The sequence below is a fragment of the Pundamilia nyererei genome, unplaced genomic scaffold, assembly GCF_000239375.1.
Source record: "Pundamilia nyererei isolate P.nyererei 1_Seehausen unplaced genomic scaffold, PunNye1.0 scaffold00169, whole genome shotgun sequence".
Classification (NCBI taxonomy): Eukaryota; Metazoa; Chordata; class Actinopteri; order Cichliformes; family Cichlidae; genus Pundamilia; species Pundamilia nyererei.
The window spans coordinates 1,046,850-1,072,533 of NW_005187570.1; the positions used below are offsets into that span (position 1 = coordinate 1,046,850).

A 25,684-nucleotide genomic window follows, 5' to 3' on the forward strand; every position below is an offset into this window, starting at 1 on the left:
TAAGAAGAAGAATGTTTTAAGATCTACTCCCAAAATTTGTAGTTGTGCCTTCATATCCCTAACAGATGGCACACAACTGAGCTGAGGTCTGGAACGTCGAGCATGTGGTCTAAGGATGGATTCATGTGACCGGGGCCAAAACCCATCCAGAGTAAGCATTTCTCCAGCTGCCCAGCTTATTGACAGTGTCATGGCCTAAAACATAAATATGTATTTTGCTTCCCGTCACCTATGTTGAGCTGGTAAAAAATAAGACCAGAATATCATCACCACCTTTTATAACCACAGCATGAGCATAACTGCTTTGACACAAACAATAACAGAAAATGATGAATGTAAGCTTTGTTAAAGTGGAGTTTATATCAGAGCTAGCACAATGCAAGCTTTGATTTCACAGGCACATATCTAATGTGATCAATAAATCTGTGAATCAACTCAAAAAAAACCAAAACAACAAAATAGGGCCAATCGTCCTGGGCGTGTCCTGACAGCTTTCAGCTGCTTTTTGATTGATTGCTGTTAGTCGGGTTCACTCTGTGAGATCTTAGTTTCCCTCCAAAAAGGACAAAAGAAGATGCGAGCTGTACATTCATAAAACACTGTCTTTGGAAAAGAGCAATGAGCAAAGTGCTAAAATTAAACATTACTCAATAAACACATTTACAGTGTGCAGTACTTACTTTACTACTGATGTAGTTTTAATTTGTGACCCCAGCACAAGGTCTCTTAATAAAAAGGCATTTGTACAAAGTAGACTGAAACCACACTGATGTTCACAGCATGGCAGCCAGTTTTTGTCCTGGGCTAACATGTTTTAAAGAGACGTCACAGCTGTTTGTTTTAACAGCGGCTTAGCAGAGGTTGGATCAGAGACAGCGGCCCCATCTCAGTTTCAACATCAGAACCTACGCCTTCATACTGTCTGCTCCAGTATAGGGTAGGTTGTGGTTATGGTGAGCTAGTCTTACAACTCCAAGATGAATTAGAAAGAACTAGAAATTGACTGGAAAACGTCTAAAGAGCAGAGACTGGACCATACGCAGCAGCTATATGTTTGTAATAAGTAAACCAGTTCATCTGGACCATAGCTACTCTATGAGGAACTACTGGCCAATAAGTATGCAGCTATGGTCGTGTTATGTGTCAAATATTGCCAAGTATGTTTTCAATTCAATATTATTTGTATGGCACCAGTTCACAACTAGTTGCCTCAAGTGAGTGTTTTAGAGGACAACCTACTTTCAACAGGAAGCAATTTCAGGCAGAAATGAGTCCTGGATGGTGCACCATGTGCTCCCGAGCACAGTGAATGTCACTGCAAATGCCTTTCTGCATGTTTGCTTTGAAGATACAAAGAAATGAAACAACATGCCAACTAAATAGTCAGCGAGTGGCTCCTTGTTCACACACACACTTATTTAAAATATCCAAACTAAAAGAATTTAGATTATCGGATTAAATTATTGGGGTCACAGGGTCACATCCCTATCGAGCATGTTATTTTATGAGTAACAAGTCACACTTGAGGTTATTTTAAAAAAACAACAACAATAAACAAGCAAACAAACAAACAAACAAACAAAAAACAAAACAAAACATACAAATTCTGCAATTATTCAGTGGTTCGTGCACTCGGGATGAGTGAAAGCAAAGACTTGACTCATGAGTTCAAGAAACCACCATCCCATTATGTTTTTAAATAATTGAACTCCCGTGTTTTAATTAACATACTTCCATGGCTTCCTGGAGAGGAAATCAGATTGTAAACAAACATGATAAAAGTGGCAACACGGGTTAAATGCACCAAGTGTATGATTCAGACAGGCTCAGGGTCAAATATCAGATCCCCAAATTACTGAGGTTCAAGAATCAGCAACCCCAATGGAAAAAAGGCTTCTTAGGTTCTTTATCCCGACTTCCAGAGAACAAGCAAGAAAAATGAAAAATATTACACTGACCTTAAGGAATATATGTATTTAATTAGAGACAGAATTGAAAGAGCTGAATCCACTAAGCAGTCCGGAAAAGGAGGCCAGTGATGTACAACAGAATCAGGAACTGGTGGAAAAGGAATTTTGAGCTATCAGAGAAGGAATGGTGTTTGCCAAATTATAGGTTGAGTTTGGAGATGACAACTGTGGAGATGCTAAAGGGCTGTAAATGGGCTTAGCAGAGATGGCTGAAGAAGGGGAGTGCTGAGTAGCAGTAGCTGTTGTTGGAGAGTCTGAGCTAACCTCATCCCCTTCTTCTGAGTCCCACACCTCACTTTGCAAGTACTCTGCAAACAGGGCCTTGGCTCTTTGCAGCACTCTGCTCAGGTTGTGGCGTCGCACAAGGCGATCAAAGTGCATGGCTAGCTCATTGTAATCCAAACTGTTCTTGATGATATGGTCTCTGTGCTCCAACAGGATGGACAAGCACAGGAACAGCATGAACGGGTTGCCTTTACCAAACTCTTGAGGAGGTGGCAAGGAGCACGGCTTGATGCCAGTGGTCTCGGCTTTTAGAGAACTGGGCGTATTAGCAGCGCTGCTGGGGGATTTGTTGCCAGGTGAGAGGAGACTGTTTGAGTACAACCTGGAACCAGACAAAGATGTTCCTCTTCCAAAGGACAAAATGGGTGAAGACAGCAGGGATCTGTTTTGAGCAGTAGAAAGAGAGCTGACGGATGTCCGTGCAGTGGGGGTTGTGGGTGAACTGATGCGTGTACTGCTGGGCAACTGAGTAGAAGAAGCTGACACGTTTAGGCCAGCTCTTGGTAAGGCCTCACTTTCGTTGCTCACGTATGGTGATGTGGACTTTGGAGGAGAGTCTGGAGAAACACCAGGCCAACTCGATGGTGACACTGAAGACATGGGAGAGACAGAGGAGCCAGTTTTCCAGACGGGTTGGCTGCTTGGGAAAAGAGGTGGAGAAACATCATTATCAAAATTTTTAAACAGTGGTGTTTGCTCTCCCGTGTCCTCCTCAGTGTCAGTTGTGGATTGGCGCCTCGGGATGCTCGTTATCGACTCTGAAACCACTGCACCCTGTTGACATGGAGGATGCTGTTCAACCTCCTCCATATCAAAGCTGTCTTCATTTCGGGCAGTATAATATTTAAACTCCCCAAAACTAGTCTGCCTCTCGAAGGGAGCACCTTTCAAATCTGTCTTTGCCATGGTTACCTGAGGGATATCACACTCGTCACCCACATTTGCTTTGTCCGAGCTCACGCTTTGCCTGTCCATTTCATCAGCGATGGCATTTATGTTCATGTCTGCTTCTTCTCTTGAAGGTCGCAGCATGTGCCGTCGACGCTGCTTCTCTTTTTGTTCCTTATCTTGAAAGTAGTCCTCAACCGTCTTGTCCTCAAAGTTGCTGAACATTGTTTCGTCGGCTTCCAGAGGTGGCCCCAGAAGCTCCACTTCAGTTTCAGGAGGATCTGGGGGCAGAGAGCTCCAAGTAACTTCCAGCATCCTTAGAGCATCATCAAACGCAAACTCTCGTTTAAGCTCCAGAAGAAGCCAACGGTAGCAGAAGAAGAGGTCGTCAGCTCCTCGGGACACTAGGTAAGAGTAGAATTCAGGATCGGAGTACTGCAGGAGGAGCTTCAGATGCTGGAACTTAACAGACATGAGCTGCCCGTCTGGCCGAAAGTTTCCTTCTAAGCGTTTCATGATGCCACAAAAGCAAATGAAGGCGTGTGCCTCGTTGTCCATTACTGCAAGTATTGGGGAGGCAATGTCACTCATGCCTTGACAGTAAGAGATCTGGAAAAACAACACAATGGCAAAACGTTACAAAAGATGACAGTTTGCACAAAGAACACATTTCTATATCACGTTATATGTCATGTCACAATCATCAAATGTATCATTTAAGACTGTGGTCTTTCTTCCTTAAAACAGCCGACATTAAAATACTTTTAAAGGAATCAAAACTGGAATGCTTTGAGCAAACCATTAGAAAAGCTAAAGTCATGCAAATCAGTCTTTTCTTAAAGAAAAATATCAGCCTTGTTATTTTGTCTTGGTTTGTTCCTTTTCTTCTCATACGTGCCGTCACTATCAGACAGTAATCTCTGTAACGGGCAGAAAATTGTGATTTTCCTTTGATGAAAAACTCCTCTGAGGCATTGTAGGAGATGGAGTTATTTAGTTAATGAACTTTAACAGTGACAAAATAGGTTTTAGATGAAAAACAGCAAAGGTAAGACAAAATTCATGCTACTATTTTTCAAACTCGAAGCGTGGTCTGGTTTCCTTTTGCTGCTGGTTCAGTGAATTTTGGTCGGAGCGTGATGAAACTTGCAGTTTTGGAATCTGCGAGATGCCGGCTTTCAATGTTACATACTTGTCTGCGACTCTGCAAACAGGGAATCCGTGCTTTGTGTTTATGTCATTTGTGTTTACATGCTCTTCTATTTGTTTGTTGAGCTTTTAGCCAAGATTCTGGCGTTTCTGTGGATACAGAGGGTTAAGAGATTCAGACTGCAGGAGAAGATTTGCGTTCCAGATAATGCGCCAATACAAACCTGTGGATGAGTGATGGCAAATGTGGTGAGTAGATCTGTGAGGGCAGTCAAATGGGGACTATCCTCAGAGCCTGCATAGTATGGATGAGCTCGATCCGTCCTCAGGACGTCTTTGAGAACATTTCCACGGATAAATTCAAGGTCCTCATGACTAACCCGGGTTGTCCACTCTCTCTTTAGCTGGTCATACTCTCTCGTCTTCCTCTTCATGTAGTCCATTCTCTCCTGTCCGCTAAGTCCATCTGGATAGACATTCAGGAGGTAACGCCAAACCACCTAACCCAACAGAGGACAACAGAGGAGTTAATCCTTGAGAAATGTAAGTCATAAAATACAAATTCTATAATTGCACATATATGTTCTTAATTGTCCTTCAAGTTCCATCTTTTCATCCTAAAATCGCAAATGACTGAACGTATCAGTTCAAATCTGGTTGCAAGCTGGCTGACTGTTAAAACTCTCAGCCAAGAGGGAGAGCTAGGATAGCAGGATAGCTAGAATTAGCACGAGAATTTGTTCAGTTTAAATAATAACCAGAAATAATAACCAGATTATTTTGTTTAGAGCGTACAAGGTGCTCATATACAATATTAATCAAACACAGGTGCTAAACCTTCCGCAGCGACGGCTCCACACCCCCATGGTAGATTCGTAGTCTGAGTTCCTCAGGCCGGGTCAACTGTCCCTGTCCGTTAAGGTAACTGTGAAACTCAGCGTCACTTAGAGGGGGCTTGAAAGGCTTGATCTCCTCCCCATAAGACCAGCTGAAGGCCTGCTGGACCTTCGACAGGGTCCGGCCCACCTAAACAGAATAGAAACAGGTGCATCAGCAAAAACGTGGCTCAGAGAGTGTGGTTAGGTTAAACAGAGTGAGGAAAGGTAAAGGAACCTGGGACAGTAGAGACTGGGTGAAGGGAAGAGCTGCAGATGCCAAGGATCTAGTCTTCTCTGTGAGAAGCTGCTCAGAGCCAATCACGTCTTTGGGGCTTATGATGTCCCAGTCTTCCAAAACAGGGCCTGCAGTGAAATAATGACAAGCAGATTTAACAGCAACAGTGTTTTAGTCCTTCCTGTGTCACGTTTTGATGCCTGGTTTCAATCTGAAAGAGGTATTCTTTGTTGTAATCATTTCTCTTCTGCAAACAGACTTTTAAAAGTTTGGATGTGATGGGTAACAAAATGTTCTACCACAGACTGTAGTTTTGATCTTTAAAATTTATATTATTTACATCATAAATTAGAAATCTATAACATTTTTGCTTTCAGTCTTGATTTAAGTTGCTGGTGTTCTTACTGTCCTCAGAAGGTTTTATATCCATCTTGAGCTGCAGAAATGGTCTGGCTGCACTGACAAACGCAACATCCAAATCCCAGTCAGAGACCAGAGACATATACATTTCAGCCCCGCTGCGATCGCGAGACAGGTAACCAACGCTGAAATTTCTCTTCCTAATTCAAGAAAGATATTTAAACAATGTTAGATAAATTCTTTGGGCACTTCTCTGTTCATAAGTCTGTTTGGCCATTCTGACTCTTCTTACCCATTCAAATCAAAGGCTCTGATAAGTATGTGCTGCAAAACCTCCAGCGATGTTATCTGGGGATCAACAGCAAAGGAGCGAAACTCCACAGGAAGTGCCCCATCACATTTCTGGGAATAAATAAATAAATAAATAAAAATCATATTACAATCTCATCACTGACAAACAAGTAAACATACAAACATTCTTGGTGTGGTTAAACCATGGTAGGAGAATAAGAGATACAAACCAAGTCAATGGGATACTATACCACCCTATAATAAAATAAAAAACAATGCATTGTTACTAGACCATAACTGTAAAATGATTATAAAACAAAATACATAATAATTCGTCTATTTGAATGTAAAGCATACAAAACACATAAAATTAATGGAATAATGCTCCACATCATCCCCTGTTGTTGGGGGGTGGGGGGTTGCCTAGGGGGTGCTACAGTCTCTCAGGGCAAATTTGTCCTGGATGAGGGGCCAGACAAAGCACGATTAAGTCGACCCCTATGAGAAGAATAGAAATCAAGGGACTGTTTATTCTATCTGCAAAAGGGTTACTGGGGTCTCACCCTGAAACCAGGCCTGGAGAGGGAGCTCAAAGGTGAGCGTCTGGGGGGTCGGGCCTTATGCCATCTGTGCTGGCAGGCACAGCCCAAAGAAGCGTCATGGGACCACACTCATGGAATGTAACCTCTGTGGTGAATAAGAAGCCTGAGGTTAACAGATACATAAAGCTACAGTAGCCTCACTTCAATGCACAGCTTGGGGCTGGACTCTGTTCCGGTCTCAGTGACAGGTGGTAGGCAGGTATGGGTATTCTTGTATTCTCTCACCTTGCTGCCAGTATGCTGGGGTTCTTGCTGGTGGATGAGATGATTGCTTCCCTGCACCTTTGGGTCGGGGAATGGGTCCTGACTGTCATCTGTGCTTATGCACCAATGGACAGTTCAGACTAGCCAGCCTTCTTGGGGTCACTGAGTGGGATGCTTTAGGGTGATCCATCTAGTGTTTCTGTCATTCTACTGGAAAACTTCAACGCTCACATGGGAAAAACAGTGTTTGCAGATGATGTGGCCTTGGTGGTTGCCTCCAGCTTGCACTAAAGCAGTTCGGAGCCAAGTGTGAAGCAGCGGGAATGAGAACAAGCACCTCCAAATCTGAGATTGTGGTCCTCAGCTGGAAAAGGAGCACGACCAGTTGAGGTGGTTTGGGTATCTGATTAGGATGCCTCCTCGGCGCCTTCTGGGTGAGGTGTTCTGGGCACGGCCCACCAGACGGAGGCACCGAGGCAAACCCAAGACATGCTGGAGAGATTACATCAATCTCCTTACCATGTGTGGAGGGTTTCAACCCAAATCCAGCATCTTGGGACTGTACACTAAGCGGAAGGAAGGAGGCAGAGGGCAAGTGAGTGTCTGAACCACCATCCAGGATGAGACAACAAACATCCATGAGTACATCAGGAAGTTGGCCACAACTGACTGTGTGCTTAGTGAACAGCTCAGGCAGCAGAAACCTAAGAAAGAAGTGGAGCAAGAAGAACCATCATGAAGGAAAGGCCCCTGTATGTACCACCGGCAGATAGACGAAGTGGCTGGAAATCCTACCAGTGGCTGGACAAAGCTGGAGTGACAGCACATAGACACTAATCATGGCAGCACAGGAACAAGAACTGAGCACATAGAGGCTGGGGTCTGTCACACCAGACAAGACCCCAGGTGCAGGCTGTGTAAAGATGCCCCTGAGACAATCCAGCACATAACAGCAGGGTGTAAGATGCTAGCAAGCAGGGCATACATGGAACGCCATAATCAAGTGGCTGGCATAGTGTACAGGAACATCTGTATGTCCTGGACGTCACGAGATCAAAATTGGATACGCCCCCAAGGGTGGTTGAGCATGACCGAGTTAAGATTCTGTGGGACTTTCAGATACAGGCGGATAAACTGGTGATGGCTGACCAACCGGATACAGTAGTGGTGTCCAGCAGAGCGCAGTACTAGGAACAGCAAAGATACCGTGCAGGACCCTTGAGCTCCCAAGACTCTGGTAGAGGACTCGAGCTTGAAGGATGAAGGGATTTTTTTTCTGGTTTTTATATCAATCAACATTATTATTTGGTTCAATATTTGAATACATTTTGTTCAAATGTGCATTCGAATATTAAACCTTTTTGATATCTGATAATGTGATAGAAATAATGTGTAGAAACTAGCTTTTTAGTTTCTACACATTCTACCCTACTTTTATTTATGCAACTATAACAGTATTATGAATTTCTTTTGTGTCACAAAAAGGCCATTATTTAACAGTATAATTAAATGATGCAGGGTATACAGTGTACATTTCTTTCCTCTGCATGAAGTTTTTCATATTATGACCTTTAAACTTTGAAGTATTGTGCAACATACAGCAAAAAGGTTCGTAACATTATAAGCTGTTATGTCTTTGATGCAGATAACAATTGACACAACAAAACGGCATCCCCGGCAGACTTCCCACTGGGCTCTCCAAATCACGGACAAAGAGTTTCCCTCATTCTTGATTTTTAGTTCACAAACACTTCTTCTAATGACCAGCTACTCCTGAAATTTTGGAGTTTTAGCTCTTTATGCAGTGAAGGTACAGGAGGATAAAAATGATTATCGGGCAAAATGTCGTCGGTTTGTTAAAATAATCTCATAAAGTGAGAACAATAAATGTATCATTTTCTGTTTGTAACGACAGTCATCTTTCAGTTTTGCACTAAAGTAAACATCGCTACTTCCACATCTCGCTGTTTGTAATGGAGGCGGAGTCAACCGGACGTGCTCCCGACGCAGGGGAAACAACACCGCCGGGGATACCTACAGGCACAATACGCACACATTTTCTAGGCAGGCAAGTGACGTCAGCTCACCTCTGTGACAGCCCGATGTTTGCATTGGATATTGTCAACGTGTTATGACCGATAACCGTGTCAGGTGTACATTACAGGTTTACTCAGTGTAAACTGACAGGGACAATGACTGATCGGCATCGAGACGAAGCAATTCTACCGAAAACCCCCAAATAAATAGAAGAGGCCCCCTCTGTTATGGCACACTGCTAAACATCCAGTTTACGGAGTGCATATTTTCGATGTTTAACATTAACGCGGGAGCGTGTCTGTCTAAACAGCCAATTTAACCTATGCGATAATATGATTGCTCGCTGTTAGCAGTCTTTGGCAGCCTATGTGGAAGTGAAAGAAACCATCATTCTCCCACCTTGACTTTGACACGAACAACACCCCTCTCCTCCTCGCCTTCCATCGTAAAGACTCCGTTTCGGAAAAGGATGGTTCGACCGAGCTTTGTCTGCTGTTTGTTTGCTTTTCTATCCTGACATGATGGAAGTGGCTCCAGCCGAGTTCCTATGCTTGACGATATTCTGCTGATTCTTTTTCTTCTTCTTTGTATTCATTGGCTGTTGACAAACAACGAATTGGTGCATTACCGCCACCAACTGGTATGGAGTCTTCTTCTTTGTGTTTAACGGCGGTTGGCAACCAACGTAAAGGAACATTACCGCCTCCTACTGTTCCGGAGTATGGGTCAGACAGTGAGTTTACAATTTGTATCAAAACAAAAACAAAAACAAAAAAACCCTACACTCTTTCATAAACACCTATATCCTTCAGAAACCCCACCAGTTCCCTCACCTGTGCCCTACTACCCTCCAACACACTCTTCAGATTAAATTCCCCAATTCCCCGCTCCGTCAACCTATTCTGCAGAACTGTCCTCTCCACATCATAACCCTTGCACCGCAGTATTACATGCTCTACTGTCTCCACCTCCTCCTGGCACACTCCACAAAGCCCCGTCTCATGTTCTCCTATCATCTGTAGTGTTTTATTTAATGCACAATGTCCCAGTCTAAGCCTGGTAATGACCACCTCATCTCTCCTATTACCCCTATACAACCTACTCTCTGCCACCTCCTTCTTAAGATGATACAATTGTCTGCCCTTACTCCCTGAATCCCACCGCTTCTGCCACTCCTGAACAACCTGTCTCCAAACAATACCTTTTGCTTCAGATCCACTGCTTGTAATTGCCATCTCAGTCCTATTTTTAGTCAATGCTCTTTTTTTCCAACCTATCCACCTTTTCATTTCCACTGATCCCTACATGAGCTGGCACCCAAAGAAAGTGAATATTGTCACCACAACACCTTATCCTTCTTATAGTCTCCAGAACAGCATACAGCATGCCCTGCCTTGTCTTCGAACAAAATGATTGTAGACTTGAAAGAACAGCTGCCGAGTCAGAACACACTACCACCTGCCTGATTGTTGAACACTCTAAACTGATATGGAGTATGCGCCGGAATATCATATAAATGCATTTGTCTAAGATAATAAAATATTGCTGATAACTTTTACTTCCTGAGTTATTTCTAAGTAAACCGATGTGGGTGGTTTCATGGCCAGAGAGGAACTTAGGGAGAGTAATGAAGTACACAGCGTGTGAAAAACGGTCAGTTGTGAGAACGACAGTGTTACCTGCAGATGGAGGCAGTCAGGTAGCAAAATCCAGTGCAATATGGGACCAGTGGCACTTCCAGGTATGATGCAGCAGACCAACTGGGAGAGTGGGAGAAGTTTTGTTTTGAAGACAGGTGGCAGACAGCCACTCAGACGTCTCTGAGACTTTTGTTTGTCTAAGGATTCACATTATGGGTAAATGTTGCTACAATGTTGTCTGTATATGACAACATTGTAGCAACTTGAACTTTGGCTGGATGACAGATGAATTTTGACATGCGTGGCCAATGTATATTCTAAGACTGGACAACTGAAGCAACATAAAAGACATAGAGAAGCCGAGGCAGCGCTGAAGATGTTTTCAAGTGGTTAGCTCTGGCCAATCCAGAACTGCTTGGACCTTAGCTGGGTTGGCTCTGATTTGACTCTTCTCAGAGCTGTAGCCAAGGATGGAAACATTGTCAGCATGAAATTGACACATGCTACCTTTACGCATCTAACTTGTTTTCTAGGAGCTGCTGGAGGACTCAACAAAGATGGGACTGAATAACACTGAAGAAGATGCTCAGTGTTATTCAGAAACACTGCTTTCAGTTCAGTTTCATTTTTATTTATACAGCACCAAATCACAACAACAGTCGCCAAAAGGTGCTTTGTATTGTAAGGTAGACCCTACAGTAATACAACAGAGAACCCAACAATCATATGACTTCCTGTTAGCAACTGCTTTGGTGACAGTCATCTGGAATATTTTTTTCATTCACTGCAAACTCCCCACATGAGTTTTATTAATTTATTCTGGTCTGTGTGTACATGCAACCTCAAGCCCAGTGCTTGTTTGCTCAGCAAATGCTGTGTGGAGCAGAGAAACAGGGACTCCTTAGTCATTGTTCTTGGTGATTTGACTCAGGGAAACCTCAGTCAGGAGTTCCCCAAATACAACTTATTAACTTCTTAAGTCCCTCTTGCGCCTGGGAACAGGTTTAGTATGATGTGACACAAAGTCTATTTAAATACAGACATCAGTCGTAGCTTTAGAAACCTCAGAATCTCAGTCAAAAGCTCATGAAAACATTTTTGTATAACCCTGCAAAACAGCCAAACAACTAAAAGAGCAGGAAATTAAATTCTGCAAAATGACTGAGATGGCTTGGCCAAAGTGGCTGAAGAAGATCAGGAAACAGATGCTGTCCAATGTAGCAGGTGATTTATTTGCAAACATTGTGACAAAAAATATTTACAAGAATCAATAACTCAAAAGCTGCCTTGGACAAATAAACATAACTAAACTTAAACCAACCAAAATGAATCTCACATGCACACTGACCTGGTCCTCGTCTCTTGAACAACTAAGTTCTTCTGTTTAAATACTCTCAAGCTATACAAACAAAATTGCCTCCAATGGGCTAGTCCATACAAACAGAATACAGTCATCCAGGTAAGACACATACATGAGACTAAATATTATAATCATCCTCTTACTCACTTTTCACCAGCAACAAAACACACACTTCTAAAGTGTACATTACATTTTACAATAATACATACAACACTAAAGCAAACAAAACCCTAAAATGCACTTCTATTACCGTAAATGACAACAGTTTTCTTCCCTCTCTTCACCTTGTCCCTTTCTGTGAAGTCAACAATAAACAGGAAGCTATAAATACAGGAAGTGAGTGAGAACTTCCTCTCACAGAGTAAAATGCACAAATTAACAGAAGAAACCTGCAGTGTGAGAGTGATGTGCTCTAATAGGGTGATGTGGTAATATGAGGCCATTAATGGGAAGCATGCATAATAATCTGATCATACATGCCTCCCCGAGGCAGTATAATGCAAACAGAATTGGTCCTAGCACTGAACCCTGTGGAACTCCATAATTAACGTCAGTGTGTGAAGAAGACTCTCCAACAAACTGGAGTCTATTAGATAGATATGATACAAACCATTGCAGCGCAGTACCTGTAATACCTACAGCGTGCTCTAATGGCTCTAATAGGATATTATGGTCGACAGTATCGAACGCTGTGCTTTCCCTTGCACGGTGGCTGTTATGCTCACCTGTCATTGATCCAGGAGTATCAACAGGCAGTATTTAAGACCAATGTCCACATCTGTTCCTCGCCAGTTTGTTATCTAACCCGTGTTAGTAACAGGCCACCTTTGCTTCACAAGTCACGTCTATAATTAACTTACCTTGTTCTCACATTGTGTGCAGTTTGCATCTCTACCCGGATGCTGGTCACCATTTTGGAAATTCTCAGGCTGCTTCAGGTTTTCTGGATCATGCTTCACCGCCTTCCTGCCTTCCACTGCTCTGGATCACTGTACAAACCAGGTTGGATTCACTTCACACTCCCATCTCTCTGGACACTCACCCGGCCAAAATTACTTCTCCCAGGAGCTTCTTCCGCTCCTCCTGCCAAGTAAGCCACAAGATTCTCCCTAGTCTTCTCCTCCCAGCACATTAAGCAATCTCTCCTTGTGCCATTGTTTACTTTTACGTTTTGCACTAAAGCTTGTGTGAGAACTGTATCCTTGATGTCTGTGATTGAATCTGTGTGTGGGTCCCGTTGTGACGCCACCTGCTCAACTTTTTCGAGGAGACAGACATTTTTTCCAAACTAATGTGATCTAGAAGTAAAATTCTGCATTGAGTAATACACAAACTGTTTTTTTCATTTGCAGTTATGAGGATAATTTTCTTAGCAATGCATAGGGCAGTAAGGACTATATGTGATGTTTTTGTTTCCCTATCTAATTCACTTACGTCAGCCAAGATGCTCAGCTTCAGTGAGGTTGGGATACAGCAACTAAACCATGTGGATAGTCTTCACATAACCTCTGCCAGAACCTCTGGACTTGTAGACCTCCTCTACCTGCTTTTCCCTGTGTAACCTTGTTCTCCTTGAATTTAGAGGTTGTTGTTTCTCACAGTTTGGTCTCACCTGGACATCTGCTTCACCTCCTTGTCTGCTTGCCTGCCCTCTGGCCTGCTATTATACCCCAGACATTCTGGAAACCTCCATGAACCTCCCCTCCTCAGAGCTTTCAAAGGACGCGGACCAGCAAGTTTCTGGCAGATATCTGGATTGTTAAATAGATGTTAGTTTACATGGGATAAGTCAAGAATGAGCTATTTATTAAAAATTCCCACCAGGCTGTCAGAGAGGTGTTTATGTTAAGGCTTTTAAAGCAGTTATGATGCTTAATGCTTTCTAGGCTTATGAAAGGCAGACTAGAGATTTTCACTTTCCCACACAATGCTTCTTCTAGGTGCAGCCACAGGCGAGCTTGATTTGATCCATTTCGAAAGATAAAGCAATCTATTGGTCAAGAAGGAGTAATACAATTTTGGTAGTTGTAGACCACCATTGTTTGTTTTGGGTTTTTTTAGGCTTTAATAGAGTTTTCAAACTTATACGTGATGGTTTTTTTCTAGTGACTTAAACCAGGCAGTAAAGAGTTTATTAGAGATCAGCAAGAACCAGTTGTCTATTTGAAACAGAACCATCATTTTAAGTGGTGCGACTCTTCCCATGAGTGATATGAGTAAAGTATTCCAATGCGTGGGATCTTCTTCTTCTTAGTGGGAGAATATGATTCAATTGTACCAAGTGTGAGAGCCTGGTCGAAAAATCTATACCTAATTATCTAATGTTACCTAATTGTAGTGGACTGGTGGAGGTGTTCTGAAATTCGCAGCTCAGATGTAGAACTGTTGATCTGCTCCAGCTAATGGGGTAGTCTGATATGGATGATAACTTATCTATGAATGTTATTGTCTTCAGAAGGAAAGGCAATACATCATCAGCATATAGGCTTATCTTATGGTCTGTATTTTCAGTTTAAATTCCTTTAATATCTACATTTTGCTGCTGCTAGTGGTTTGATGAAAATGGACCACTGTCTGGTGCACCTCTTTAGATTTAGACAGCTCTGGGATGTAACATAATTTGTCTTAACAGATGTATTTAGAGAGCTGTATAGTGTTTTGATCCAATTTATGAATAATGAATCAAAGCAATAATCTATTACCTTAATTAATTTCTGTGTATTATTGGCTGAGTGTCTGCCTTGATAAAACCTGTTTGATCAGCATGTATTTATGAATGGAGTGAGTTTTTCTAGTCTTCTTGCAAGGGCTTTGCAAAGTATTTTAATGTCTACATTTATGAGTGAGATTGGACTATCTTTCTAATCATGCCTCCCTTATTTTTAGTATCTGGTAAGAGAGTAGGTGGCAGAGCAGCTTATGACGAGGCTAAAAAGCAGTGTCAGAAGCTGGTCTGTGGAAGAGGAGAGTGGGAGTGTGACAGCGCAAGCAGGACATGCTGTGCGAAGGAGAAACAAAGTGTGCAAAGCATACACATGGGTACTGAATGTCATTTCACAGGCTTGTGCCGTGGAAAAGCTTGTGTAAATAAATGAGCAAATTTGAACATATTGACTGTGTCTGGGTGTGTCTGACAATTCTTATTATTGTTTATTTGTTTGTGTGCAGTGGGCAGCTCACACTGCACACTGCACACCAGGCCGAGATATGCCAAGTTCTTTTTGTAAATCAACTCGTTGGTGCAAAAATACCGTTTAACGCCTGTCAAACTGAAATACCAGAGATAACACCATTCAGCTAAAGAAAGTGGAACAACTATGTGTTGTTTGTCGTCAGTATCATAGTTACAAGTTCCAAAATTGGTTCTCTGCTAAGTTGTTTATATGTGTAAACACAACACTGGTTTATTGCTTGAGTTACGTTTAAAATAATCATAAGTCATTTTTTCCCATTGGTTAAAAGGACTATGGGACTTTTCCCGGTGTGGTACATTGTCGGATGTTATGTTATTAAAACTAATAAATAAAACATAGATAAGAAGGATAACTAGGAGTGCAGAAAGGTGAAGACACGCAGGAGTGGAGCAACATGGTGAGATAATGAAATACAGCCAGGTGTGTTTTTATGTTCTTTTCTTTTACTTTTTTTTTTAAAGAAAAGAACACAGGGGCTGCCTGTGTTTTTGTAAAATTCAGGACACTATTCGAGGCTTAAAAGGCTTTAGTGGCTTCTGAGCACGACAGTCTGAAAACACGCCCGTCCTACAACTACGCTAACTGCCACTTTAAAAGGTGTGGTGATAAACGTGACAGCGTACTGAACAGTTATCTGGCGTCCTGTACATTCTGGAGTGGAGATATTTATGTTAACTTTGCATTATTTGACAGAAAAATAAAGAAAGGTGAGTGTTTTTGTGATTTTGACATACATTCTGTATTGTTTCCGTATTCTCTGGCTGTAAAACGTTTATCAGACATGTGTCCGTCTCTTGATTATTAGTTTCCTGGTTTGAAAATGGCCACAGATGAGCTCTCGTCCAAACTCAGCCGTCGGCTGCAGATAGAAGAAGGATCCGAGGATCCTGTCGCCGTGGATGCTCCCGGACAGCACACTGGTTCGGAAGAGAAAGCGAATACGGCCAACGCAAACTCGGAGCTGGGCGCTAAACTGTTGCGGCGAGAAGAGCTGAACGAGGGGATTGGTGAACACTCCCTACCCAGCATGAAGGTCTTCAACCCCTACACTGAGTTTAAAGAGTTCTCTCGAAAGCAGATCAAAGATATGGAAACTTTGTTCAAAACGTGAGTGTTTCACAATATCCCCCTGTTAAATTGAGCTATAATTTGGAAATGCCTATAGACAGCGCTGCCCCCATTTTAATGTCATTTTACTGGGCACTGGTTTTCAAGGAAGTAGCATTGAGATTACGCACTGAGATTAAGGAAGTTGACTTGACAGTTTGCTGGTGTAGCTCAAATCGTAATTAAACAGGAAATAACTTGCCTTATCCATCTACTACAAATGACAGAATAAACAACTGTGTCTGTCTTCCTCCCTATGGATATAAATATGGATATAGATATATGTGCGCTGTTTCTTTGGCTGTCTGCATTATCCTTCATATGTGATTTCCAGGGTGAACAGTAATGCCTACACTCACACATTTGCAAAAGAACAATTAAAAAATGTCACATCATCACTGTAAAGAAGAAACATGGAGGCAACTCAAGTCAGGTTAAGAAGTTCATTTTTAGTTGTTGTTGTCTGACATAGTGCTGACTGATAATTAGTTGTTATTTACAGTTAATGGTAATGTTGTTTTACAGAAGACTATAAATGGCTAAACCACAAACACAGCTTTGCATGAGTCTTGTTAATAACCTGTTACATGCAGGTCTGACCGTTATGAGGTGTATTAGGAGACCAGTCCTCATTTTATGCGTCTTTGCAAATAAGAGATTTACCTAAAATAAAAAGGAAGTTCTGCCTATGGAAGACATCAGGAGCCCATGGCAGTCTCACGTGTGCTGGCCTGAACCCTCTTCCAGATGTTGCAAACATTTAATTTCAGTAAACTCAACTACTCTTTCTTCATGAAATGTACTTTGCAGCAGCCTCCTCTGAAATGTTAATCCTTGATGATTTTGATTGAGTTGCCCTGTTTTGGAAATGTGGTGTAGAACTGTCCGTCTTCTCTTAGATGTAATTAAACTAAATGCCATTTGCCTGCTGCAAATGCCAGAAATCACATTCAAAATTCTCAGCAGGAAGAATCTTGACATGGTCATTCCAACACCACATTCAAAGATCGTTTCAAGCTCATAACATTTATCAAGTTTTGTTTTTTGCTACTTTGTTTTAAAAGAACAAAGAAAACATAGTTTAAGAATTTTGTAGTACAGTAAAAATCAGATCGGGGTAGAAATGTTTGCATGTTCACAAGTCATGGCTGCTTCTTTGCAATGCCCAACCCAGATTCTTCAAGTTTCTATCTTGTCTCGGCCTGTCTAGGCCACTTAAGTGCTTTTTGCTTACGGCATAAACTCTTTACTGTTCCTGAGACATCAGGGCTTTACAGTTTGTTCTTGTAAATTTGTCTTGGGAGTTAAAAACATTTTTGTTTAAAGAGTGGTGCTCTCCTTAACTGGATGCAGTTACAATGAAGGTTAAAAATGACATGAAATGACCGGACGTACTGACGTAGAAACACGATGGGGGTGCTGTTCCGCTTTTTTGTGAGATGGTCACGTAATCAAATCACGTAATTTTGCAGAATGTCCAAACATTTTCATGCCATCAACATAAGGAAAATACATTCTCCTGAAACAAAATCACATTTGTATGTTGCAGGAAGAAAACTTGCACCCACTATACAAGTTGATAAAGGCTGGCGTGTACATGCAAGCGTTCTACTCTGACATTAACTGCAATTTAACAGTTAGTGTAACATTTAACAGTTTAATTACATTTAACAGTGTATTTACCCTCTTAACACACTAAGTAACAACTACATGTTTGCAGGATTCTCTAAATTGATTAAAAAACTGAGAAGACGTTTCCCCATTCATGAGTAATTCTAGCTGTGAGAACTAATGGATTAGTTCTTATCAGTTCAAACATTCCAGTTTGAACTGATAAGCTGCTGTGTAAATGTGTTTAGTTTAAACCGTGTGTGCCACTTCCCCCTACTGCACATTTGTTACAGTTATCATCAACGGTGTTCCTTTTTGGAGACGTAGAAAGTTAAATTCTTTTGCAACTCAGGGTGAAGAAACATAATTCCATAGAAAACCTTTGTTTTAACAACATGTTTCATCTTGTTGCTTTTATGAGATCGTTGTAAAACAAATTAACAATGTAATTTTAACTTATTTAGGGGATATTTAGTAAGGTGCAGAGTAGGGCTGCAACTAAGGATTGTTTGGCAGTCAACTAATCTGTCAGGGTTTTTTTTTTTTTTTTTTTTTTTTTTTTTTTTTTAAACAAAGTCAATTAGTCAACAACTATTTCTGACACTCCTTCATTTTCTGCTCCCTGTGGGCATACCTCCCATTCCAGGCTCCAGTGCATGTTTAACTTGCCCCCTAACTGTGCTCCCCTATGAATATCACATGTCTCTTCTTACAGCAAATTAAAACACATTAGGGGTTCAGAACCACAGAACAAAGATCCATGAGTACATCAGAAAGATGGCTATAACTGATTATGTGCTTAGTGAATACCTTAGGCAGCTGAAACTGAGAAAGAAGAGGAGCAAGGACAGGAACCATCATAGGAGGACAAGCCCCTGCACGGCATGCAACATCAGCAGATAGAAGAAGTGGCTGATATTGAGAAATCCTACCAATGGCTGGAATGAAAGATAGGAACAAGCCCTAAGCACAAGATTGATAGAGGCTGGGCTCTAGCACACCAGGCAAGAAACCAGGTGCAGGCTGTGTAACGATGTCCCTAGCAATGCCATAACCAAGTGGCTGGCACAGTATACAGCAGGGGTGGGCAACTCCAGGCCTCAAGGGCCGGTGTCCTGCAGGTTTTAGATATGTCCTTGATCCAATACAGCTGATTGAAATGGCTAAATGATCTCCTCAACATGTCCTAAAGTTCTCCAGAGGCCTGGTAACGAACTAATCATGTGATTGAGGGGTGTTGACCCAGGGTGAGATCTAAAACCTGCAGGACACCGGCCCTCGAGGCCTCGAGTTGGACACCCCTGGTATACAGGAAGGTTAGGTATGGCCTGCAAGTCTCACCAGTCTGTCGCAGGGCTAACACGTAGACGGAGACAAACATTCCCGCTCACTCCTGCATTCACACCTATGGGCAATTTAGAGTTTCCAATTAACCTATCCCCTACTAAGTGCATGTCTTTGGACTGTGGGAGAACCCATGCAAACACAGGTAGAACATGCAAACTCCACACAAAAAGACCCCGGCCTGATGGTGGAATTGAACTCAGGACCTGCTGTGAGGCAACAGTGCTAACCACCGTGCCACCCTGCTGCCCCTGTCTTCTTCCCCTCACCCCTAATTGGTTGCGCCAAATGGCCCCGCCCCTCCCTGAGCCTGGTTGTTCCGGAGGTTTCTTCCTGTTAAAAAGGAGTTTTTCCTTCCCACCATCACCAAACCACTTGCTCATTGGGTGATGGATTAGCAATATGTCCAGCCTTCTCTGCATTTCACCAAATGTCGCCTCATTCCCTGCTGCTGCCCCTTGGACCTGACATTTAAGTCACGGTGCGACAAAGTCATTACTGAAAAATGTGATAAATGGTTTTAAATACCTTTGGTTATTAGTTTGTTCATATGCTCTATTAGACGGTTCTCAAGTGCACCTTAATATCTGAGTGCCTCCTAGTTTTAGACGACTAAAACTTTTTTCTTTGTTTAGTTGACAAAGTGATTGATCACTAGGAACATCCCTAGTTTATCCACCACTCTGCATTTAATAATTATTTATTATTAATCTCTGGTTGTCTTCTTTTACCCCCAACCGGCTATGCCAGATGGCTGCCCCTCTTTGCTGGTAATCATAGAGGTCAGATTTTTTTTTTTTTTTGCACATATCTCAGGAGGGATTTTGTCCCACTCGTCTTTGCAGATCCTCTGCAAAGACATTGATGTTTCATGGCTGATGTTTGGCAACTCTAACCTTCAGCTCCCTCCACAGATTTTCTGTGGGATTGGAGACTGACTAGGCCACTCCGAGACCTTAATATTGACCTTAACATTCTACTTGAGCCAATCCTTTGTTGCCTTGGTCGTGTGTTTTGGATCATTGTCATGCTGGAATAACTGCCCACGACCCATTATCAGTACCCTGGCTAAAGGAAGGTGGTTCTCACCCCATCCATCCTCCCTTTGATGTGATGCAGTTGTTCTGTCCCCTTGGCAGAAAAACACCCCCAAAACACGTTTCTACCTCCATGTTTGATGGAGTTCCTTCCGAGTAGTTCTGAGCTGGTTCCTCACAGTTCTTATTATCATAAACTCCACGACGTGAGATCTTGTGTGGAGCTCCAGACCGAGGGAGACTGGCAGTTATTTTATGATTCTTCTATATGCGAATAATCGCAACAATTGTTGTCACCTTCTCACCCAACTGCTTGGCGATGGTCTTGTAGCCCATTCCAGCCTTGTGTAGGTCAACAATCTTGTCCCTGACATCCATGGAAAACTCTGGTCTTGGCCATGGTGCAGAGTTTGGAATCTGGATCGATTGATTGCTTCTATGGACAGCTGTCTTTTATACAGGTAACGAGCTGAAAAGGCTCCAAATGTCAGCTTGTTACCTGTATAAAATACACCTGGGAGCCAGAAAACTTGCTGATTGATGGGGGATCAAATACTTATTTCATTCATGAAAATTCAAATCAATTTATGACTTTTTTGCAATGCATTTTTCTGGATTTTTTTCTGTTCAAATAAACCTACCACTGAAATTGTAGACTGGTTAGTGGACAAACTTACAAAATCAGCAGGGGTTCAAATAATTTCCTCCCTGACTGTGATGCACTGCGTATTCTGTCATCTTTCTGTCAGAACCAGCACGAACTCTTTCAGCAAATGTAGCAACAGTTGTTCTTCTGTTTAATTCTGTCAAGGTATGATGCTGGTAAGGACAACTACATTGACCTAATGGAGCTGAAGCTGATGATGGAGAAGCTTGGAGCTCCGCAGACGCACATCGGCTTGAAGAATATGATCAAAGAGGTGGATGAAGACCTCGACAACAAGCTCAGCTTCAGAGAGGTGAAGCAAGAGAGTTTTTTTTTTTTTTTCTTTTTTTTTTTTAAATTAAATCAAAATTCAGTGTCAGAATCGAAGTTCCTGTTCTATCAGTATCTGTTTGTTGTTCTTGTCTTCCACAGTTCCTACTGATTTTCAGGAAGGCAGCAGCAGGAGAGCTGGCAGAGGACAGCGGCCTCTGTGCCCTTGCTCGCCTCTCTGAAATTGACGTCTCTACAGAGGGGGTCAAAGGAGCCAAGACCTTTTTTGAAGCTAAAGTAAGTTGAAATGGAATAGAGTAGGATTTATTCTATAGAATTTTCCTAGTCTTTCTGATCATTGCATGTCACCTCGTCATTGCACTTAACTTTCATCAACGTCTTTTGTCAATTTAGTTTATCACCTATTAACCTAGTATGTATTTCTTTAAACTATGGGAAGAATCCAGAGTACCTGGAGCAAACTCACAGAGAAACTGTGCAAACTCTACACAGAAATTTGAACCAGATGATTCCCAACTTTCTATTGAAAAACACATCATTTCATTAGTGGCACAGAGAAAGAGGGATGCATTGCACCTCCTAAAAACATACAAATAATTGAAATCAAGACTAATTATTTGGCGAGAGCGTTATTTGTGGGCAATCTTGTTTCCACATTGAACACAAGAGACCCTTGGAAAATATTTAAAGTATTATTATATCCATGGTCCTCAGCTGAATAGGGTGGAGTGCCCACTCTGGGGCAGGAACTCATCCCTGACCAAGTGGAGGAGTTTAAGTATCTCAGAGTCTTGTTCACCGATTGAGGATCGGTTCTTGTGGTGAAGAGAGAGCTGAGTAAAAGCGAAGCTCTCGATTTACCAGTCAATCTATGCCCCTCACCTATGGTGACAAGCTTTGGGTAGTGACTGAGAGGATGAGATTGCAGATATGAGCTTTCTCCAAAGGGTGGCTGGCCTCTGCCTTATTATCCATCCTGGACATGTTTTGTCATCTGAATTCAGGAAGTTGGTCTCAGGCCGTTACCTCGTACCTCAGGTCGCTTAAAGCTGACAGACCTCGTGTAGATTAATCTTCCTGTGGTTGTTCATTTTAAGACATTTCTCCTTGTTTCATTTTATTTTTATCTTACTTTTAATGTGTTTATTTTTTGACCTTGTTGTTGATCTCTGCCTTAACATGCAACGTTGTGATTAGTGGCTGTGTGAGTCTGACTGTGTGAGTTCTACACACCAATATGAAAAACTGATCCTCTGCTACTGATTGGACTGTGCTTTGTAATAAGTGTTAACAGTAATCCAAGATGTGCTGCAAAAGCATTTCAAGCAAGGAAGTAGAATATTTTCCAGTGGTTGAGTCTATCACCTCATCTTGACATGACTCAGCATTTATGTCACATGTGCATGCGTTTCACTCACTGATTAAAAACTAAAGGTACAAATTAATAGTAGATTGATGAAAACCCTGAAAGCTGTTGTTTAGAGGTCAGAGGATTCTCTTCTTTATTTTGTGATTCTCACTTCTTTACTAAGGCAGCTTTGTGTTTTTCTGTTGAACAGGTCAAGGCCATCAATGAATCCAACCGATTTGAGTCGGAGATCCGCCAGGAACAAGAGGTCAAGAAAAAGCAAGCTGAGGAGCAGAAACAAAGACGAGCCGCATTCAAAGAACTGCAGTCAGCTTTCAAATAACTCCTTCAAGACCTTTAAATCACTAATGCTGTCAGTTTTCAAATTGGTAGATTGAAGACTCTTAGTCTTAATAATAATAATAATAGAAATCCTACAATATGAAATATCAGTATTGCCCTCTTAAAATCAGTTTGTTAAGCCTCTTAAACATCAAAATTTCAAGTTACTAAACACAGTTCTAACATTTGTCATAATTTCCACACTCAGTACTGCACAGTCTTAGAAGAGAGACACTCAATGTAATGCTCTACATTTTTTTTACTGCACAAAGAGTCGTATGGTCCTATACCAGGGTTGTAACTTGGTCTTGAGAAGCCTCGGGACAGCTGTAGTGGTCATCATTCCTTAGTGTCATGCTTCGTGTACTACAGAGATTTAAAATGAAGTTATTTTAGAAATTAGGTAATATTTTTGTAGCACTATTTTTTTTTTTCATTCAATCAGCCTTCTTTGTTTTATTCACCAACTTTGCTGCTAACCGCTGTGAATGATGTGACCTTACTGTATTCTGCTTTGATTTAACCACATGTGCCATCAGACTATCAAAATGATTTATCCTGAAGTGTAAATGAAAGGCATAAGAACAAAAACCAGGTTCATGATAAAGTGTGTATCATATAAATATCTTTCCTGGTTCATACTGCGACTCACCAAGTCGTAGTGAAACTTAAAAATGTGACGCAACCAAAAACTGATAAAAATTGTGCCTTAATGCTAAAACATGTTTCAAAGGTGCAGCTTCTGCTTTGAACATCTGGTTCTAAGTTGTGTCACCCTTGTACAGTTTCACTGCTTCTTGGCAAGTAGTTTGCTTTTAGTAGACAGCTCTGTGTCTTCCAAGGTAACGATGTAAGACTGTAGAGACCTGTTAGTGACCAATCACAAGGAAGGTTTCAGTGCATCACCTTATCCACAGGTGATTGGTCAGAGCTCTGTAAATGTCATCATCAGATGGGGGCCAAGCAGACATCTGGGCACTTGCCAGATTTTTTTTGTGACCACACAGACTCGTCTGTGGAGAATTTAATGCACTAACATGCGCTCCAGGCAGCAGACTGTATAACAGGAATAAGTAATCAGTCATCGTCTCCGTCAGAGTCTAAAGCCTGTTGTGGAGACGGACAGCTGCAGACATCATGGCTGAGCTGTCTGGTTATACTTCTTGAAGTCCACACTCGCCATATGATTCGCAAAGGATATGTTACTTGGAACCAAGTGGAGCCCAGTAAACTATAATAATCAAGCCTTATACAAGGCTTTGTGACAAATCTAACTACTGCCAGCGACCACCCCAGACTGGTTGGGGAATACTGCGATCGCTGGTTTCTGGGTTGTCGAGCAGTCTCTAGGCCTGTGTGTTTGTGTTCTTAATTTTTATTTTATTTTTATAATTCTTGCGTTGCTAAATTAGTTGATTGCATTTTTTCTTTTCTTTTTTTTCTGTTAAACTTCCAATATGTGAAGTAAAGTTAAACTTGGTGCTACAGCCTAAGTTCACCTACTCAAATTACTCTTTAAATTGTTTTCTCAAATGAATTAGCATTCATTTATTCATACACATCCCTGGTATATTTTGATTAAAAAGACTTAATTTATCGTGTGACATTTGTTCACATGAATCATTTATGGTCTGAGGTGCGTATTCATGATGTTAGTATGGGTTTCTGCTCACATTCCCAAATTACTGTCCTACATGGCTTATAATGTGAACTGTGATTGCAAGATGTATGTAATTCTGATACAATGCCCTTTCTTCGTAAAGTATTTTTGGGGCGTCTAGTTAAGTGATTTGTTCATATACTTTTCTTATACTTCATACGGGACTATTGAAACAGATTGGTTCTTAAATATTTTTTTCAATTGGAATGACATGTTTAACAGCTGGATTACTGTTGTGCTTTTGCAGCTCTTTTAGTGTAGTACAAGCATTAATACTTTTAAAGAGGCTGTTTTATACTGTATGAGGCACATTGTTGAAAAATAATCTAATGGAGCTACGCTGTGTTTCGTCCAACCTGCCATCCAGCTGGGAGAAAAAAAACACCAAATCACTTCCCACAGGTGCTCTATGTGGTGCCTTTACCCAGCTGGAAGCAGCCATCATTTGGTATTAGGGGGCACAAAGTGAAAATTACCCAACAACCTAAACTGCTGAAAAAACCCAGCTTGGATACTTGCATGCACATTTTAAAAGAATAAGGTTTTGAAATCTCCAGTATGAGCAATTTTACCCTGTAATTTGGAAAATGTTTGTTTTTCAGCATCAGGAAGGACATGATAGACACACAGTTAATAAACTGAAATTAATGCTTTAGTTTCTAAACGTGTTGAAATGACTCACCAGAGCCAAATACTACAGGGCAGGATTTTGGCTTATCCAGGCAACTTTGGACAAACCTTACGGGTTAACCACGTAAGGAAGATGGTTTACTTCTTACCAGGTAAACTGCCATGATAACGTCAGATTAAAGATGAACAGATAAGGAAATCATTGTTAAATGACCAATCAGTTGAAGTTACAGTTCTTCCCAAATGTGCCAGCATCACTGCTTTTTCCTCCTCAATTTGTCTTATTAGTTTACTACATTCACCCCAATACCAATAAAATGTCATTTTAAGTCAACAATGTGTTCTTATATTTATCTAAATTTGAGAATTTGTCATATTAGCTGACTGCTGGGACAAATTTGTCTCAATTAGATTATGATTATACCCATCTGAGTATTTCCTGTTCCCAGTAGGTGGCGCTCTCAGTATTGCATACAAACTGCATATCAGTCTGTTCAGGGCTGGACTCTCACCATGCCTGTGAAGTTTGGTGGAGATTGGACAAATGTGTCTTGGAGTTACAGCAGCTTTGTGCT

General features: G+C 41.6%; 2 protein-coding genes across 3 annotated transcripts; one reads left to right on the forward strand and one right to left on the reverse strand.

Moving 5' to 3' along the window:
* Positions 1-1,959: 1,959 nt before the first annotated feature.
* On the reverse strand, positions 1,960-20,600 carry tbc1d25 (TBC1 domain family, member 25). 2 transcript variants are annotated; one of them, XM_013914061.1, is made up of 7 exons: positions 20,498-20,600; positions 6,058-6,167; positions 5,811-5,965; positions 5,406-5,533; positions 5,130-5,318; positions 4,517-4,792; positions 1,960-3,752 (listed from the first exon to the last, which is right to left on the reverse strand). In XM_013914061.1, exons 1-7 carry the CDS (start codon positions 20,564-20,566, stop codon positions 2,052-2,054), a joined length of 2,628 nt encoding a protein of 875 aa, XP_013769515.1. In that variant the 5' UTR covers positions 20,567-20,600; the 3' UTR covers positions 1,960-2,051. The 2 variants fall into 2 exon arrangements, with proteins under 2 accessions (XP_013769515.1, XP_005745958.1); XM_005745901.1 differs by lacking the exon at positions 20,498-20,600 and adding an exon at positions 9,299-9,566.
* On the forward strand, positions 15,634-25,443 carry efhd2 (EF-hand domain family, member D2). The gene is made up of 5 exons (XM_005745899.1): positions 15,634-15,800; positions 15,899-16,200; positions 21,004-21,151; positions 21,271-21,405; positions 22,689-25,443. Exons 2-5 carry the CDS (start codon positions 15,914-15,916, stop codon positions 22,818-22,820), a joined length of 702 nt encoding a protein of 233 aa, XP_005745956.1. The 5' UTR covers positions 15,634-15,800; positions 15,899-15,913; the 3' UTR covers positions 22,821-25,443.
* Positions 25,444-25,684: the final 241 nt, after the last annotated feature.